This window comes from Jatropha curcas, chromosome 3 (genome assembly GCF_041381405.1).
Source record: "Jatropha curcas cultivar XTBG-Jc1 chromosome 3, XTBG_Jcur_1.0, whole genome shotgun sequence".
Taxonomy (NCBI): domain Eukaryota; kingdom Viridiplantae; phylum Streptophyta; class Magnoliopsida; order Malpighiales; family Euphorbiaceae; genus Jatropha; species Jatropha curcas.
In genome coordinates, this window is record NC_143153.1 from 27,425,076 (window position 1) to 27,445,717 (window position 20,642).

The 20,642-nt window shown below is 29.4% G+C and overlaps 1 protein-coding gene and 1 long non-coding RNA gene across 2 annotated transcripts; one reads left to right on the forward strand and one right to left on the reverse strand.

Moving 5' to 3' along the window:
• Positions 1 to 4,537: 4,537 nt before the first annotated feature.
• Positions 4,538 to 9,011, reverse strand: LOC105646523 (uncharacterized). Its single transcript, XM_012232418.4, has 2 exons — positions 8,161 to 9,011; positions 4,538 to 4,898 (listed from the first exon to the last, which is right to left on the reverse strand). The coding sequence occupies exon 1, from the start codon at positions 8,891 to 8,893 to the stop codon at positions 8,162 to 8,164; it is 732 nt and encodes a 243-aa protein (XP_012087808.1). The 5' UTR covers positions 8,894 to 9,011; the 3' UTR covers positions 4,538 to 4,898; position 8,161.
• A 1,191-nt stretch (positions 9,012 to 10,202) lies between these two features.
• LOC110010968 (uncharacterized) lies at positions 10,203 to 12,715 on the forward strand. The gene is made up of 2 exons (XR_016319909.1): positions 10,203 to 10,513; positions 10,861 to 12,715. It is a non-coding gene; the product is annotated as an uncharacterized LOC110010968 (long non-coding RNA).
• The last annotated feature ends 7,927 nt before the right edge of the window (positions 12,716 to 20,642 follow it).

Consider the following 20,642-nt stretch of genomic DNA (forward strand, 5'->3'; position numbering starts at 1 on the left):
TAGACTAAAAATAAAGGTAAAGTTAAGAAAAACATAATTAATGCTTTTTTTTAATTTTCTAAAATAAAGTAGGAAATAAAATCTTAAGCAACACTTATAATGAAATAGAGGTAGTGTTCAATTGCAAATCGATGGAAGTGAAATTAATATCATAATCAAATCATTTAATAATCATATGAATAAGATAAAATTTAATAATAATATCAAATCATTTAATACCTTTGCGCTATCTCAAAACCAATATTGGTTACTTGTCTTGTATCTAATGTAAATAAAAATAATATTAAAAAAATATCATTTATTACGCTAACACCTGTTGGCTTTTGTTTTCCTTCTATTCAAATCCTCAATTTTTGAAAGTTTTTTTTTTCCTTTTATTTAACCGTTATTTGAAATAAATGAATTGCATAAATTTTGTAAATTCATTAATAAATCTAAATTTTTGCATTTGATATAAAAAATTAAAAAATTCAGTTTTACAAATTTAATTTTACAAAGTCAATTTTATAAATTTAGCCTTCTTTACTATGTCTGAAAAGTTTATCTGACAAGTTAAAAGTTGATTGTTTGAATAAAAAAGAGATGCTATTTTTTAATTTTTAGCTATGCCATAATATGAATAAAAAAATTTAATTTCAAAATTTTTGAATTAAAAAAATTTTTATTAATTTAGCGAGTTTGAAAAAGAATTTTTCCAATTATATAAGTGATAATATTGCCCTAGTTCATTGAATCTCCTAAATCCCAATGAAAAAAATGAAAATCACGAGTGAAACTTTAGAGTGGTGGCTCTTCCATAGGCCAATCGGCCGAAAAGCAAGTCACTTCATTAAATTATAACCACTTTCTTTTTCAACCTTTTCAATCGTATAACGATTAGTATATGTGGGTAACAATCTAAATTATTTTATTTACCGGTGGTAGTTTATTTGATCTTATGTGATATATAAAAAGTAAAAGATCTTAAGATCGAGTCTTTTTGATTACAATTGTTTTTACCAATTTAATAAATTAAGAGGAAAATACTCCTGTTGTGACTAATTGAACTTCCAATGAATCAAAAAAAAATTATTTTATTTGCTATAAGAGAATGTCTCGTTTAATCGATAAGTACCAATATTAGATTTTAGGGTGAGGATTTAATTAGTTTGATTTAAATTTTTTGAAAATGAAATGATTAAACTTTTTGAAAAAGTAAAACCAAATTTATGAAAAATATAAAAAATGTTAAAAGAAATAATTTGGAAGCAAATTAAATAATTAAAGTAGTGAAAAAAATATAATATATACATATACACATGAATAATTTTTTAAAAATATTTTATATACTAAAATAGTTAGAATAAATATTGAATAAAATGGTAAATATATAAAGGCTTATAAGCGACACAAATCAAACTAATTAAAGCTAGTTCATAACCTTTTAAAATTAGTTGGTTAAGCTCAAATTTATCTTTAGCATTCAATTTGACCTCCCAGCAAATTTAAGTTCCTAGTAGACTCAATTTTCTAAAACAGTCTAATTAATTGGTTAGTTCTAATTCTTTAACGGTGGTTGCCCCAAACCTAAATAAATCCAAATGTCTTTTTAATGAATTCTAGCCTTCATCCTAGTCATTCCACATTTGTTGCATAGCTCAAATATTTTAATAAATATTATATAAATATATTATTATTATGATTATTGAGGTCATTTATGATTTTTTTTAGAACCCGCTCTATACTTTTAGGATTGGACTTAAATCCAATTATTTAATTGGATATTTATTTAATTATAGCTCATCACATGTTATTTTCATTTACGTGATTAATTAAATTTTATTAATTAATCAATTAAAAGAAAAAGACAGAGGAAGTGGGCTTCAGTTGAGCAAAACAATGGGCACTCTCAAATGGTTGTTTGGTGGTATACCAAAGGTCTTCACATGGGAGGCTAAAGGAGCTAGGGATGTAAGGTGATTCGGTGGATATTTTGATAATTGCTTGTGAAAATTATAAAAGGAGTAATCAATTTAATTTAAAACGACACCATGTAGAAGTCGTAGTCAAATTCTCCCGCGAATTAACTAAATCAAAATCAATTTAATTTTTCAAACCTTGTCTTTATTTTTTTTTTCCAAAGCTCTGTCTTTTTATTTTTGCTATAATTACAAGCTTTCTTTATATTGCAAGCAATATTTATTTTTTACGAGCAATCAAAACTCTATTTTACTAGTTTGTGCATGTATATATATACACGAAAGAAATTATTCATGTGATTGTGAATAACTTTTATATATTTATACTTATTAACTAATGATTTAAACTTCTAGATTAGATGGATAGTTTTCTGAAAAGAGATATTATTAGGAAAAAAGAAACCCAAATGACGATAACTTTACAGTTAAGGTGTCAATATAATTAATTAATAAAGAGAGAGATCACGGATATTATGATATAAACTCCATGGAAATATGCCACCTGTGAACTATAGCCTATTCCATGAACTCACCATAACCAAACACATTTCACTATAAATATCCTAACTCTTGATAGTTTCATGTTACAAAGCAATTTAGAAAGGAAAATTCTGGAAGAGTTGGAAGTGCCATGCCATCGATTGAAGCTCTAGCAATGGCTGGTGTAGACTGTGGAAAGTGCAGCATCAGCCTTGAGGAGAGGGAGCGAAGAGACAGGGAGAAGACGCCGCCGTATCTTCTTGCGGAACCAGAGCCAGCTGCAGGAAATGACAAGATGGAAGAGATATGGAAGGTGAAGGTAAAGATGGAAGTATTGGCTAAAGCAGTCACTTCTTCGATTCATATTATGAATAACAAAGGAAAAAGTATGTAGAGGCTCTTGTAACACCCAAAAACTCTAACTTGGAGTTTTCTTTATTAGCTACCAGTTATAAATTTTATTTCTATGTAATACTGTTTATGGTATTTATTATATGAAAGTAACTATATATATAGTTTGAATTAATAATTTATATCTTCATTATTATTATTATTATTATTATTATTATTATAATAAACTAATTTTTACAAACTATTATTTATCTTTCAGTCATTAATTAATATCTGTTATCAACGACAAACTGTTATTAACAACTAATTAAATGAAAGAGGTTCATATGAGTTCGGTATTATGATTATTATTAACTGAGTTTATACTCATCATCTTTTTATTTTATACTTTAGAAAAAAAAAGTTTTATTTTTTCTTCTTCCTAACTCAATAGAGTAATCATGTACTGATTAAGTCCTGCGTTTTATCTTTTTATCATGCTCTTGCATTGCATTTGATATTTTACAGTTATTCTAAAACACATGCAGTTATATTGGAATTAAATTTTATATATATATATATATATATATATATATATATGAACGGGCTTTTGGAAACGGGTGATGATTGGAAACGGGTGATGACAATCATTCTTGACTCCGTGCATATTAGATTGTTTAGTGTTTTCTTAAAAAGATAAAATAAAGATAAATAACCATCTATGATATAAATATATAAAAGCTCAATCAAGTTTATTTATGGCAATTATTTATGTGTCATGATATTGTGATGTGGATTTTATATTTTTAAATTTTTTTTAATTATCTGAAATAAAAAAAATCAAATTATAAACTTTTATTTTCTTTATTCAATAATTAATAATTATATAATAAATTTATTTCATTAATAAAAAACTTTTTGTTTTATTTGCTTTGCAATAATTAATAATCTAAATAATAATTTTTTTATATTAATAATAGAACACTAATTAGTTTTTTCAATAATTAATAATCACACTATAAATTGATATAACATTTTGTTATTTTATAATTTAACTATCTCTATTGTTTAAAAAAAAATTAATTCCCTTTGAGTATTATATATATATATAAGCACTACCTCTCCTAAGTTTATCATACAAATTCTTATATTCTTTTTTATGTTCAACATATTTGTAAATAGTGATAAAAATTAATACCTAACGCAAAAGACGTCTATAATTAATGATTCATGAAATTTCTTTATTTTTCCATTTTAAGTAATTTTATAGTTTGAGTAATTGGTAAACAATATTTCTGTTGACTGTTTTTAGTTTAGTTAAGAAGGTAAGCTTATTGTTTTTAATTTATTAGTCTAGAATTTATAAAAAATGTTTAATTAGTAGTTTTTATTATCATAGTCAAAAAAAAAAAAAAAAAAAAGATGAATGTCAAATATTATTTCTTTTCATTACATTAATTTATTTAAAATTTTCAACCAAATTTAATTTATATTAATTACTCGACTGGTTTAGTTCCCCAAAATTTAATCCTCAAATATATTCAACCGCTTCATCCATTTTATTTGATTTAACACCAGTAAGCTATTTAATCCTTTTTAAAATAAGCACCGCGCTTTTTTTAAAATTAATAATTAAAATATTTGACTATTTAATCCTTCATATTTAATTTAATATTACTACATACCCTTCACATTTGTTAGTATTAAATTATTATTTAATGGGTTAAATATTTTCCGATCCTTAAATTATGATCAAGTTAACACTTAAGTCTCTCAATGTTTAAGTAATTATTTTGAAGGACCTAAATAATATTGCAGTTACACTGATGTCCTTCCATCCAATATAGAAGTAATCCCTAATGAGAAACTAACTTTCTGGTTTTCCCTAGTTTCAGCACAATTATCACTGCTCCATAAAAATATACTAATTATAATATAGCACTGAAAATAACAAGCCAGCAAAATTTTCTAAGTACTTAAGGTACCGAAATACCAAGAGTAGTTCAAGCTTTTATGATATTATTACATTTGTCTTCAGTGCTTCCATGACTTGGTCAAATCACAAAGAAAGCCTTCCAGCTTCAATTACAACCATTCTTCCTACCACTTTTGCTTATCCCACAGCTCCATCTGCAGAAAAGATGAGACTTTTAACACAGTATCAAAGTTAAAAATAAATTCTTACTTTAATAGAAACACCATTTTCTGTGTTCCAGTTAGGTAAATTTTATAACACAAAAGGAACCAATACAGAATGATAGGATTAAATGGAAGCAAGATGTTCCCACCAAGTTCTTTTCAAAATAGATGCTGTTCCTAAAAGTTGACAGCCTATCTCAGATTAATTAAATCCAGAAGATCATTTCCAGCAATTGCAGTATGAAGAAACAAAAACATATAGACCCTATTCAGTTGTGGAAAAGAGTTTTCTGTTTTCTATTTTCCATTTTCTATAGAGATAGAAAATTTGCAAATGGAAAAGAGAATTGGAAAAATGGAAATTATGTTCATGTACAACGTATAATAAATGGAAAGCTATTTTCTAACTCTATAAAATGGAACATGTATACAAATTATAATTCTTTTCCATATTTATATTTTATATATGATTTATTATTTATATTTTTCATATTATTCTTTTTTTATGTTATAATTTTTACATTAATTTTTCAAATTAATTTTTTTGCCATATTTTTTATTTTTTTTTATTTCAATTATATTTGTTTAAAAATAAAATCACATATTAAGCTAATACCTGCAGTAAATAGCAAAGAATCAGGAAACTAGATCAAATGAACTTACATTGGTCAGGTAGGAAATAAAAAAAAATAAAGCCAGAATTCACAAGGCATAAATTCTATGTTTTTTTATTCACTCACTCAAAATATAAGGACATGTGCAACAAAGGAATTTCAGTTCACAATATACCACTATAAGCTTTCACACCTGGATATATTATATAGAGATTTCAAGTATTTACCAAGAGATTATAAATTGATTCCTCGAGAACTCTAAAAAGACTGATAAGAAAGGGTGAGAATCAAATGTTAAATTGGGCAATCTTATCTAATGGTCATATGTAATTATCATTGGATATCTTTTTATGCTCATTTTCACAATTAGATTTTCACCAACAAAGATGTTCCCATAAGATTCAATTCAAACCAATAACACAATACTATGCATAAACCCATAGAAAATGACCAAGAGAGCAATGACTGTTCAAAACGAAATGCAAGGATATTAAAAATATGAGCAATACTCAACATAATTAGTTAGCCAACTAGAGTCCTGAAGTAATTTATCCAGCATGAAAGGAAATTGAGACAAATGCTAGAGCTATATTTTCAAAGGACAGTCTTTGGTTCACAACTAGAGTGATGAAAGGAAGAGTTTGGCTAGATCTTATGATCAAATCTTGATGATACAAATATATGCAAATGATATCAAAAGCTTCCCCATATACATGATTTATCACTCTCCTTCCCTTCCCAACTTCATACTACTAGTAACATTACCATCAAAATATGCACCAAGCATACTTCAAGTTTTCTTTTCTTTTCTTTTTTAATGAACATCGGGGGTGATTTCAATAACTCTAATTTCTGTGGCAATGCTATGAACATCTAACAGACATGAGAATATTGCCAAACAGTTCACTATCTTGTAGGAAGATCTAACCCCAGAAAACAGAGCAATAACATAGAAGCAAATCCAAAACATCAGAACCCTGAACACGATTTACCAAAAATATAACACTATAATGCTCCTTTTCCCTTTCAATGTCAGAAAATCTCCTTTAGCTTTTCATTTTCTTCTGTTGGCACCAAAAAGCTTTAAAAAAAGGGATAAACATGACAATAATAAAACAAGGGGAAGCGTTGTTTCTCTCTAATTGTTGTATTGTGAGTGTTACAGTTATATCACACAGCAGTTAGTTAGATTAGAAACGGATAATTTTTACATAAAAACAATACATATACTAAAAAGAGAATTTTAAAATTTGAAACGATGGTAAAGAAAAAAAAAATGTAACAATATGTAGTCCTTTGGTTTCAAGAACATTTCTTGCACTGGAAACAAAGGCTATATAAAGTCAAACTAATAAAATGCCTGAAAATGATTAACTAAAAGAGAACCCAAAACTAAAAAACTCAAAAACCTAGTTGAATTGTACTTTAACAAACTTACTATCTAAAGAATCTATTTCAATTTGGCATCAGGAATTATTTCAAGACTATATTGGTGGTTTTCAGGTTCTGTTGCCATCCCCATTTTTTACTCATCCCCAATTGTACAATTTTGACAATTGTTCTAACTACCCCACCACTTTTCCTTGGTTTGTTTATTTGAAATTTTCGTAAAAGAAGCCCCACCATCACCATAGAAGTGAAAACTTCCTCACGTATAAACATCAAAATAGTTAAAACAATGAGTTGGGAATTGGAGAAATCTCCATTTCAGTAGTAGCCATGCTTGAAACTGTAGTTGCAGAAACATTAGTGAAGAACAAATTCAAATTTCTTGGAAAATAATGTTTTAGCTTCAAAACCTTTAGAACACCAAAACTCAGAAAAGAAAGAGGCATAAAATAACATAATTCGATTCAAAATGGACTCACTCTAACAAAAATGAACCTAGAGTTAGAGTATGCCATTAAAAACTAGGAAGACCATACAATTTTTTTCCAAAACAAATTGCCAATTTAACCATCTTTATCTTGGAAAAGAAATTTATTTGCTTGCCATGAGAGCAACCAAGTTTAAACAAAGAAGCCACATTCTGAAAAGAGTAAAGGGACCCACATAAGCATACAAACAGAAAGACAGATTTTTAATGTTCTAAAAGCAGATAAGTACCTCATGCCATTAATAATAAATTCGCAAATCTAAAATAGATACCTAGAAAGAGTACCCACTAAAACATGAGAACTATCGAAGGCATTTTCAAAGTTACTTATATCTGCCAATGATAGCATATAAGAAAGCTCAAGCTCAAGAACCCAGCACTAAAAGTTAAACAAGGAGAAAGCAATCAAGTAAAGACGGATCATAAAAGCCATAAACAATAGCAACCAAACTATCAAAGGAATTTTCAAAGTTACTAATATCCGCCACAACAGCAAGCAAACTACCAGCTCAAACAAAGACCAAACCACCACCGCCCCCACGCCGCCCGCCGCCCCCCCCCCCCCCCCCCCCCCACAACAACACACAAAAAAATAAAAAAATAAAAAAGAAAAAGAAATCCAGCTATCAACCTATCCATCAAACACCAAAACCACAATTCCGAAAAGGCAAATAAATGAACAATCAACTAAATGAAAGAAAATAAAAATAAATAAAAATAAAAATAAAAAAAAACATGAAAACAATCTCAAACATTACTTCACCTCATCTAATTTTCTCTTTCCCAGAACTCCTTTTGGTAGCCTCCTTAACCTTCTCAATATACCCTTCAATAGGAGGAGTCAAGGTAGCCATAAATCTATTAACAGGAAAGGGAGTCAAATCAGGAACCAAAGCAGCCGCCTTTAACTTCTCAGGCAATGCTTCAATAGCTTCTTTCTTCAATCTCAAAAGGGTAGACTCAGCTGCTTGTCTTGCCCTATGTTTTCTCATCAAAACCCTACTATATTCTTTAGCCAATCTTTTCCCATCCTCTTCAGTAAGCTCATATTTAGGTATTTTATCAGCATCCACCAACCCAAGTTCTATGAGGTCGAATCCAGGAGTACCCATTATCATAGGCTCATCAGGAACACCCATAGCTTTCCTACCCCCTTTTTTGAGAATCTCTTTTTCTCTCTGTCTTTCAAAGCTTGTAAGCCCCAATTTTTCCCGCTCTGCTTCACGCTCACGTTCTTTGGGCTTGAGGAAACGAACTGGAGTTGGCGCATTGATACATTGCTCATATAATCGGTACTTTTCTGCGTCTTGACGCGATACTGCTGGTGCTTTTGATGGGTCTTGACCTTTTTTAATGGAGATTTTAGATCGTTGCTTTGGTTGGCCATCTTTGATCTTTCCCTTTCCCTTTGCTGTTCCGCTTACAGAACAGCTTTGGAGGAGGTGGAGATTAGCTGTTAGGGATTGGAAAGGTCTTGATTTTGCAATTCTAAACATTTCTCTGTTGTTTCTGTGTTTATTTCTGTTGTTGCAGGCTTAACGATGTTTTCTTTTTCCGGGTAAAGGATGTGTTTGGCGAGGTAGAAAATGTGAGAATTGCGCGAGAGAGAAAAGAAATCGAGTTAGGGTTTTAGGCCTTTAATTATTTAATGGGCCGGGTTAGCATGTATCAGTCATAGGTGGGCCTATGCCCACTAAGAATAAAAGTATTTCTTAAAAAAGAAAAAAAGTGAAACGCATTAATAGAATTACAATTCCCCTATCTCTCTTTATCCTATCTCCTTTCAATTATTCTTTTTATTTCAATTAATTTTGGTAAAATTAATTATTTAATCTGTCTTTTTAAAAGTACATGAATTTAAAACTTATCTAACAATTTGTTCCTTTCATCAAATTTGTATTAGTTTTATATGAAAAGATGAAAATCACCTCTATGTTTATGTAAATTAATAAGAACAGCCTCGTCTTTATGTAAAACTAGTCATCAAGTTGTGCTTTTATGAAAACTTTTGATATGCAATTTCATATTGGAACCAAGAATAAAAAATCAGGTATTTTGAAGTTTTACTAAAACTCTTTTGTTTTCATAAAATAACTTGCAGAAAAATATTTTTCAAAATTTTTCGTTGTTTGGGGGCATTTAAGAAAATAAATCAACGGAAAATATTTTCCTAGTCAAAGGAAAATTAAGTTATTTTTTAAAAAAATGACTTTCATTTTTCAAGAACGTAAAAAATTTTTCAGACTTTGACAAACTTATTGTAACCTTACAAATTCATATTTTTTTTTAATTTATTAATCATCAGTATTACCACCACTCGCCATTCATCACCAATCGCCACTATTGACCACCACCATTGTCACATCCACATTCTCATAACATGTCATAAGCATGCATTAAATTATTTTTAGAGTCTAATTATGCATTAAGTATGTTTAATTATGATTCTGAATGATTTATAGTTATTCGGGTAAATTACAGTGCCATAAGGGTATTTTGATAATTTATAGTGTCATGAGACTGTGTTATAAAAATAGAGTGTAATATTAGTATGTCAATTAATTATTATGCAATGCATGTGTTTATATATGGTTCTAGCCTTAAATTTAAAAGAGAAAAAAAATAATTTGCAAATATTCTATAATAAAGATAAAATAAGCTAAATATAAATTACTTTCCATGCCACTACAAGACAAATCTAACTTTTCTTATTTATCATTTTTTCCTACAATGCGACATAAGCATCTTATCTAAATAAAATCACATATTCTATCCTATTGCAATCTCATCAACCAATAAAAAAAGAGAGTTTATGGTGCACCACAAAGCATGTAATTGCACCAGATGCTCACAGGCTTCAAGCATGTGAAGTTAGAGATTCTCATTTCTCAAATCCACTCCTCTCTAAATGCCAACTTTTTCTTCTTTCTTTTCATTTTTTCCTTTTCTCTTTCTTTCTTCTTTCTCTCATACAATACAAACACTTACCGAAATACTCTAATGCCTAAATCCCCTCTCTAAACTCAACTACTCCTCACCATATTTGAATATGTTATTCCTCGTCTCTTGGCCTACAAGCTAATATAATTTATTTCAAGAAAATCTAAGTTTTCAAGGTAAAAATTTACTCTTTCAGGTTACTACTTCTTTTCTCTCTATTTTTTCTCTTTTTATTTGAAGATTTATTCATGTATTTTAAACTAGGACAAAATATATAGCCACTGTCCCTCTAAAATAACTACTTAAAAATTATGTTTTGATATTATATTTCTTGAATATAAGTGCTAAGGATGCTATGTATGTAATTTGGTTATGATTTAGACCATTTTTCATGCTTGTAAGAACCTTTGTGACTATATTTTTATGATTTTATGTTTAGTTTATCAAATTAAATATTTAATCTTGATTATATGATGTTTAATGATGATTAATCAAAAGTTGATTTGATTTAATGTATGTCTAGTGCACTAACTATGGTGGGCCAAACCATGGAAGGACTAATGTGCAGCTTTGACATTTGATGAGGGCTACTTGGAAAATATTCCAAGGACTAAAAGACAAATTCTCTAAGCTTGTGGAGTATTTGGACAAAAGGAAGACTTTGAGGACTTAACCCAATGACTAAAATGTGAATTTGTAGTAACTAAATTGTAATTTGTCCTTAATTAAGGTGATGATCAATTAAGATTAATGATAATTAAGTAGTAGTAATAAATTAATTGGTTAGCAGTAATTAAATTAAGTAAATAGATAGTTAATTGGTGATATCTAGATTAATTAGGTACTTTATTGGTAAATAATAGGAATAATATAAATAATAAGATTTTATGACTACTCCATCAATTAGGTAGCCAATTAGAATAATTTAGGAAGCTAAAGAAATATTGGATTTAAAAATCCTCTTAGATCAATCAATCAATTAATTGATCCACTTAAGTCCAAGTTAGGAGAATATTAGAAAATAAGTGAAATATGGATTAATTAGGTGGTGATATACCATGTTTAATATTAGTGCCTTGGGAACTGTGCTATAGTCTTGGAATTTGTGCCTATTAGTGAATTACAAGTGATTATGTGATAATATGCTACGATTATGAATTTAATTGGATGATATGAATTTTTGATGCCATAATAGAATATTTATATTCTTGTGAAATTAATATAGGATTATGCAATTACATATAGATTATAAAAAATAAGTAAGATTATAAAAAATAAGTACGATTATGTGTTTAATATATGATTTATGGATATGAAATTATGATGAAATATTTAGTAGAGAAAAATATGATTTTTTATGAATAAAGAGAATTTATGAAAGAGAATATTTTTTCGAACTGTAATAAAATACTACAGTGTAATTATGAGACCGAACTTTTATCTACGAACACTGATATATATGAATTATGAAATGAATTAATTACAATAAATATTTTATCGGCCTTGGTCTACTTGGTTGAGTCAGTAGTTGTATAGAGGTATAACATGTCATAGGAATACAGTATTGTCTATATGTGACACACAATGTCTTATAGGGCTAACGAACCCCATTTTATAGGAGCTAACGAACTCCAAATTTTTATAGGGGTTAACGAACCTCATTTTCTGGATATGACCATTTAATTCCGACTGATCGGTAGTATGATGTTATATGGGCTTTCGAGCTGAATATTTATTATCGAATTCTCGATCTGTTGTTTGATTCTTCTAAGTATGCTAAAGGCATAATTAAAAATATAGTTTCTATAAATTAATTAAATAAATAATTATGTTGTTCTTATGAACATATGCTGATTTATGTGATATCATGATTATGTATGTCTAATTTAGTGATGTATGATTATTGGATTTAATTAAGCATGCTGACTATGAATATTTATATTACGCGTCTGAAATATGCTATATCATAGTTATGCTGCATGATTATAATAAAATATTGTGTTTTATAATATGTGATATTATGACTGCTTATGTGTATTTTCTTGCTATAAATGAGAAATTAGCACCACTAAGCTTTATGCAAGTCAACGCGCATGTTGCTGGTTTGAGGTAGGTGATCCACAACAGCATTAGACTATTCAGAGACCCCTTATTCTAATATAATCAGTTTTTAATAGTGTCTCTTTTATTTCGGTTTTTAGAAATCTAGCGTCATGTAAATATAATTGAGGCACTAGAATATTTTTGTTAGGTCAGAATGTTATGAACTAAATATTTAGAACAATAATTTTATTTTCAGAATCAGAATATTTTATGGTATGTATTGAATATCTTAAATGCTTTCAGTTAAAAAGAACTAACTTATTTTCTGTGCTGAATTTTTTTGAGATGTGTTGAATGATGGGTTGAGAATGTATAGTTTGTTTTGGAAAATATAGTTGTGGTGTGGACGGATTTTTGTATTTTTGTATTACTAAATATATAGGGGAAAGTCTTGCAGAATTTCTGTAGGATTTCTCCCAAAATTTTTCCAAGTCATTTTTTTAAAACTAAAAGAAATGTTTTTGACATGTCAAGTATTAAGCATGCTAATTTAATACTTTGGTGTTAAACCTAATGTGACTCTTAAGGTCTTATTTTACGAAACCAGATTTTGGTAGCACAATCACGGGTCATCGGCGACTTTCATAATTTATTTATTTTTGTATTATTCTCATGTTTAACAATAAAATTTTTAAAATATGAAAGTTATATTATTATTATTATTATTATTATTATTATTATAGTCTTATGAGTTAAAAATTTTAATATTTTTAACTAATTTTTAGTATTATAAACAAAAAATGAAAAATAAGTTATTTGGAAAATATTTTTTAACGACAACCTTTTCCTTGGAAAATACTGTCTTAATTAATTTTAGCCTTCGATAATATAATATTTATCATAGCGTTTAAAGTTAGATAATATAATATTTATCATAGCGTTTAAAGTTTAGAGTTTGAGGCAGCGTTTTGTGAAACGTTTTTTGTATTAACATGCAAGATTGTTTAGTTGAGATTATCAATCACAAGACAATGACTTCTTTAACATTTGTTGAACTTCGTATCAAATTTCTACATCCAAATCAAAATTTTCATACGTATCAAATTTCACAAGTGCTTTTAATTGGTAAATAAAATCAAAACTAGTCCTCAAGGGGATGAATGATGACGGCTGACCTTGTAGACTGGCATATCTTGCCATAACAGAGTGAAACAAAAGCATCGGCAATACATACACAATATGTAAATTAATGTAAGAAAAAAACAAAACTACAATGTCTTGATGGAAAATGATTGAATTAATTTCTCTAAGGCTCATGAAGAAATCCTTTTAATTGCAAGAGACTAGAGATAAAAAAGGGTTACGTTGAATATCGTTTTACATAAGAAATATAAGTAGATTAAATTTATAATAAAAAAAGTAGATTAAGTTTGAATTTGTTAAATTTAATTTTCAAATAGAATTATAATATGAATATAATTCATCAAAAATATATTACCATTAATTTTTAAAATTAAAAAATTATCCAATCAAAATGTAGAAAATAAAGAAAAAACTAAAAAATTTCTCAAAAAAGAAAACAAAACTTCTGGAGTCTATCGATTCATCGCAAGTAGTCGAGAAAGACTATTCTCTTATAAATAAAATACTGAATAAAGAGAAAACGAAACTTCTGGAGTCTATCTAATTTGAGATATAATTCCCAAAACTACATTAAATAGGCCTCTAAGTGCTAATGTACACTTGTTCTCGATTCTACACTTTAGAGCTTGTCTGCTAGATGTATACTATACGAATTTGATCATATTTAACCTTTTAAATTTTACCATATTTTAATTCCTAAAATTTTAAATTTTAAAAAGTATTTCAATCCTTAAATTATATATATATATATATATATATATATATATATATATATATATATATATATATATATATATATATATTTAAAGTATTGTAATGGAGCTATGGGCTTATGGTCCTGTGTGGAAAGCAGATTGCAATAATTCACTCATCTTTTGTCCTCTGCAATTATAACCTTGACGAAAGTCTTGTTGGCTAGCAGCGTTTGAAATAGTGTTTAGTATTTTGACAAGTTGAAATACTATTTTAATTAATTATAGCGTTCAGTAATATAATATTTACTCTAGTTTTTACAGTTTAAGACAATGTTTTATGAAACGTTATCTTCATTAACATTTAGCATTTTATAATTTCTTTATGATATCTATACCCATCACCTATTTTTACTTTGTTTCTCGCTTTCATATGTTTTTTTGTCATTTTATAATAAACAACTAATTAAACAGTTATTCGTACTCAACACTTTTATTCTAAACTGCTATATAAGGGATAACCACTAACAGTTAATATTTAATAGCTAACTACTGGTAAAACATTGACAGCTATTAAAACAGTCAATAGTTACCAAAACAGCTAAATTTATTAAACAGACCCGAAGTTATTATTTGGTTGGTAGAGTTCGAAGTAACTAAGAATGTAAGAATTATAGCAGTAAGTTCTAAAGGAAAATCATTTATTTTTCCAAAAGAAAAAAAAAAAAAAAAGACAATCATTCATATTATCAATTCTAGTTATTTTGGTAATAATTGAACCTCATCATAAATTTAAATCCAAATTATTTATTTGCACCACCTCTTCTCCAGAATATAAATTTCAAATTAAAAATTTGGCAGGAAGAAGGGTGGAAGGTCTTTCATTAAGGCAATATTTGGATTTATGATTCTTAAATATAGAGATAATCACTATTAACAATAAAATCTAACACATGAATATAGGAAATTTAATGGTGATGCACCATTTTATTTATTTATTGTTGAGGCATAACACATGATATCAACGAGAAAAAAAAAAGGCTAAAATAGGGAAACAAACATAAAAAATAATAAAATCTTAGTCCCACTTGTGCTTTTTTGGAATAAGTATAAGATCGTGCTTGTTATGGATAGTGAGACCACCAGCTTCTTCCATTGGAAAGTCCTCAAATTTCTTTCCATTAGGGAGCTCAAAATCAAACCCATATAAAAGATTAGCCAATGTGTATTTAACTGCTGTAGTACCCATTGCCAGACCAGGACAAATTCTTCTTCCAGCTCCGAATGGGACCAACTCAAAGTAGGACCCTCTGTAATTATTCTATTAGGAGAATAACTCTTATATAAGTCATTTTCCTAATTAGTGTTTCTTAATTCTCTATGGTACCAAAATATAATATTTTAACTAATTCCCCATTTCTTAATCACTTTCACTTACACAATAAAAAAAATATATTTGATAAAAAGAAAAGTAGCATCTGCAATTCATCAATTAATATATGTATGACAATTGTGGCTCCATATGGTTATCGTTTAAAATCAGCTTAAATTTTTTATAAATAAATTTAAAAATTTACAGAAATATATTGTATGTGCGTCTAATGCATAAATTTGACTCTAAATTTTTGTCGATTATCTTTGTAGTTTCTTGAACTTTGCGAGAGTCCAATTATAACCCCACACTTTCACATTTCACTGATATATTGTCCCTTGCCAAATGAAATATCTTTGCTAGAATTCGATATCAATAACCCTACATTTTCATATTTCATTTTGATCAGGAGTATAATTATTATTGAAATGTAAAAGTGCAGGGTCATGAAAGGTTCTCTGCAAAATTCAGGGGGCCACAAGAATAATCGCTGAAAATTATAAAGTCAAATTTATGCATTAGGTCATTATTTATGAGAGTTGAAACTATCCGTTGTTTGCTAAATTTATGTAAAAAAGAAATTCACCACTTACCAATTAGACAATTTGTCAAATTAAAAAGGAAAAAAGAAAGAAAGGTTTAAGTTAAGTTCATTCATATATATATATATATATATATATATATCGGGGTGATGTCCGCCCTTACGTAAATTCATTCATGTTGCATGTATATAATCATCACATGGATATCATTTTAAAAATTGATTTAATCTAATCATCTAACCTATAAAAACACTTGACTTTGAATTTTTGAATCCAAAACCTAGCTATGATTACTTGAATTAAACATGTTGTTATACAAATTCTACTAATTTCCACCTCAAAGGTAACTCACAATTTCCTGTGCATAGAAGTTAAATTCTTTAGTTTTTATTTTTTTTTTCATTTTTATTTTCATTACTATTTAATTATATTTTTGATTTCATACGCATTATTTAATGAGCAGTGCTTTAATATCTTCTCAGAGATTTTTTCCTATCCATTGTTTGAAGATTTATAAGTGTAACTACCGTTTTCAAGTTTTGGAATGAATGAAATTGAAATAGAATTAATTTACCTCCTCAAATAATTAAAAAAGAAAATATAGGATTACTGATGCTCCATTTATTTCTCTAAAATAACTTGCAGAAAAATATTTTCCATTGAAAACATTTTCTTTGAAAAATATTTTCCTAATGACTTATTGAAACACCCCGAATTTTTATTTTCGAAACCTTTGAATTTTTATTAAATCAAAAATCAGAAATTTTGATCGTGTGGGCTACAATTAGAATAAAAATCCCAAATCGAGCCCAGGTTTGCGAGTTGGGCCTAAGCCCAAATATATCATCAGAAGTTTCGATTTGAAAACAGTTAAAATTTTCAAGAAATAATATGAAACTCCAGCAATTTAATCTATTATGAATATATATAAATTAATTAACCCAAAATCAAATATCATTACTATTAATATTTTTAATTTTTATTGAGTAAATGGAGAAAAAGTTAAGGAACCTAAGTAAAATAATTAAAAATAAATCGAACCGGACCCAGAAATCAAATTAATTTTCGAAACCACACGAATAACCTAAAAACCAAGAAAAAAAAAAAAAAAAACCAGATAACAAAACAAAATCGAGCTAAATCGCTGAATTGAATCAAACCGGTTCGAATCGAACCGAAATGACCCAGATTCTTCTAGAATCGCCTTTCTTTCTCTTTTCTTTCTTCTTCCCCTTCTTCTTCCTGGCACGCGCGACAGCCCCTCCTCTTCCCTTTCCTTTTCGCTTCCGGCCACCGTTCGACAAGAATGAAGTGGCGATCGATTCCTTTGGCGATACTGGGCACGATTCCAGTCTTCCCTCGCTCCGATCGAACCTTCAGTGGCGCGGATATGGCTTCCTCAACTTCTTCGCGACGCAGCTGCAACTCCGGCGAGATCGAGCGATTCCGGCGACGTGAAGCTTCAAGGTGAGCTCCGATCGACTCCTCCATCCTGTGTGAACGTTTTCCATCCAAGAAGCGACGGTTTTAGTGGAAGAAATCGAAAACACCATGGCCGCCGGCAAGGAAGGGACTGTCGGGCTTGTTTCGGCCAAACGAGCCACTAGTTCAACAAACCGATTGTAGATTTGGAATCCTCACAAAAATTGGAGTCGGGTGGTTGTAACCCTGCAACTTTCTGGACACTCGCGACTTTTCGGCCACCGTGCACGGCGGCGGGCGGCGGCGGTCCGGTGACCGGCCGGCGACACTCCGGCGAGGCCCCGAGAGACAGAATGTTCCTCTCTTCACGCTGATCACGGAATCGTTGCCCGATTCTCAATTGGTACGTTCTAAGATTCAACTCTTAATTTTTGTATATAAAGAATTAATTGAGTAACGAATTTAATTGAGTTATTAAATAAATTGAATTGAATAATAAGAAGTTAGGTTATTGGAATAGTTTAAATATATATAGACAGTTATGGTCTTTTGTAAATATATTAGGTTGGAAGCTTGTGAATTTAATTGGGGGATTTATAGGAGAATTCGAACTTAGGATTCACTTGTTAGAAATTGTGATTATATTAGGTTGAGTATATAATTTAAAAATCACTATTCAACCTAGCTAAATATATTTAATGTTGAAAATCTAGGACATAAGTCATTTTGGAATAATTGTCATAAATCGAAACGTGAAGGACGAATCGGAACTAATTAGTTAGATAATTAGATGATCGAATCTAAATAAATAGTAGTTATAAATAGTTACTGTTAAAAATGAGTTTTAACAGCTTAACAATTTAATTACCATAAGTTTTTAGTTTGGTCGGCTTATGACTTAACAAATAATCTTGTATGAGTATTGTTGTTTTGGAAGGAGGATGGGATTTTAAATTGATTGATTGCCCGACGGATGGGCTGTGTGCAATGATTGATAAAGATATGATAATATTGCGATATCTGAGCAGGTAGATAGTCCAATTTTTAGGGGAGGTGCTGCCGAAATTTCGATAGAACTTAGATAAATTTTGATTAATAACATAATTAATAAGTCTTATTTAGATTAGTTCTATGATTTGGTACATAATAAATATAGGGCTCTGATTAGTTATTGTCTTTATTATTCATTTAATCATTCACATCTTTATTTATTTATTCTCATTATTATTGTTATTATTGTTATTTATATTATTATTGTTGTTTATTGTTAATGCTATTTATTTATTTATTTATTTATTTGCATTAATTTTGGATGTTTAATTGTGCATCGCATTACGATGTCTAATTGATTAATATGTCTGCATTTAATTGAAATGTTTGATTACTTGTGCTATGAATATACTATGCCTTGTTTGTGTGGAATTGGGATGAAGTGGACCACCATGGGTTTGTGAGGACGGTCTGTGATATGGATCCTGATTATGATATGATATTTGACCGTCGGCCGGGAAAATGGGAGATCGGCGCCCCCGTGTGCACCTGATGATATGGGTTATATAGAACCACAGGATGGCCTCTTGTTGTTGCGCACCTGATAATCTAGATTTGATTGTAGCCCGCAGGGTGGCCTCCTGTTGTGAGCACTTGATGATCTAGATTGGATGGAGACCACCGGGTTGCCTCCTGTTGGTATGGAAAAGAAAAGAGAGAATGGAAATACAATGAGAGGACTGGTCAGTGAGGATTAGACCAGTTGGCCGTATGGGGGATCGGCTCCCTGGTGCACATGTATGAGAGGGCGAGCCATGTGTGAGGACGGCTCGTTGGGGTTTCAGGTGGCGCCACTGACTAATTTCCACGTGATGTGATTATATGAAGATGTTTATGATTGTGAGTGCTGGTGATATGCCATTTGTGTGACTGGCTGAGTGAGCATATAACTAGTCGGATGACTAGATTAATATGTGTACACATTTGTGTGACTGCGTGTGTTGTGCAATAATTATTACTCCTTAGAAAACTCACATGTCTTGTTTGATTTTTCAGGAAGTAGGTTTTTCCTTTAATCGGATTTAGGCTATGTTTCTTCGGCGTAGGGCAATAAAGAATTTTTCCTAGTTCCATAATTATTTTGCTATGTATACTAACAGTTAGTGACTCCGCAGTTGTAGGATTTGTATACTTTTAATCGTTTATTATTATAAATGTGATGCATTGTTAATTGGGTCCGATCTGTGGAAATGTTGTAACTGATAAATTTGGGCCGAAATTTAATAGAATCTTGAGATTTATTTTTCTATAAATATAGGCTGAATGTTTTAAATATTATATTGAAATCATAGATATTAGTGATTTAGGCTTACTACGGGCCTCGGGGGCCTTAAGCTTACCTGGGCCCTAGTGCCGGTCTGGCCCATAGAGACGGGTCGTGACACTTATTTTCCGTTATTTGGTTATAATATTGAAAATTAGTTAAAATTATTAAAGTCTTTATCTTATAAGAGCATAAAAAAGATTAATAATAATAGAAATTTTATAATTTAAAAATTTTATTGTTAAATATGAGAAGAATACAAAAAAAAAAAAAAAAAAAAAATTATGAAGTCAGGTGGATGGTGGTGGTGGTCCGTGGTGGTAGCCGGGGGTGGTGGTCGGTGGTAAGTAGTAACTAATAGTAGTGACTACAATGATTAATAAATTAAAAAAAAATATGAATTTATAAAATTTGTCAACGTCCGAAAAATGTTTTACTCTCTCGAAAATGAGAAATTATTTTTCTTAAAAAATGACTTAGTTTTCTTTTGACTAGAAAAATATTTTTTGTTGACTTATTTTTCTGAATGCCCAAATAATAAAAAACGGTGAAAAATATTTTTCTGTTGAAATTAAAAACCACTTCCATACACTGGCAACATTGCCATTGTCGTTGTATTCATCTTTGGTTGGCGTCATTTCTTTAGAATCATCACTACTAGCGAGATTGATGAAAAACCATATGATCTTATTCTCTGCATCTGAGACATCAGAATTCAAATTCTTATAAAAGGAGTCTCAAGGGGTTTCACTGTGGTCATCACGATTAAAAATGTGG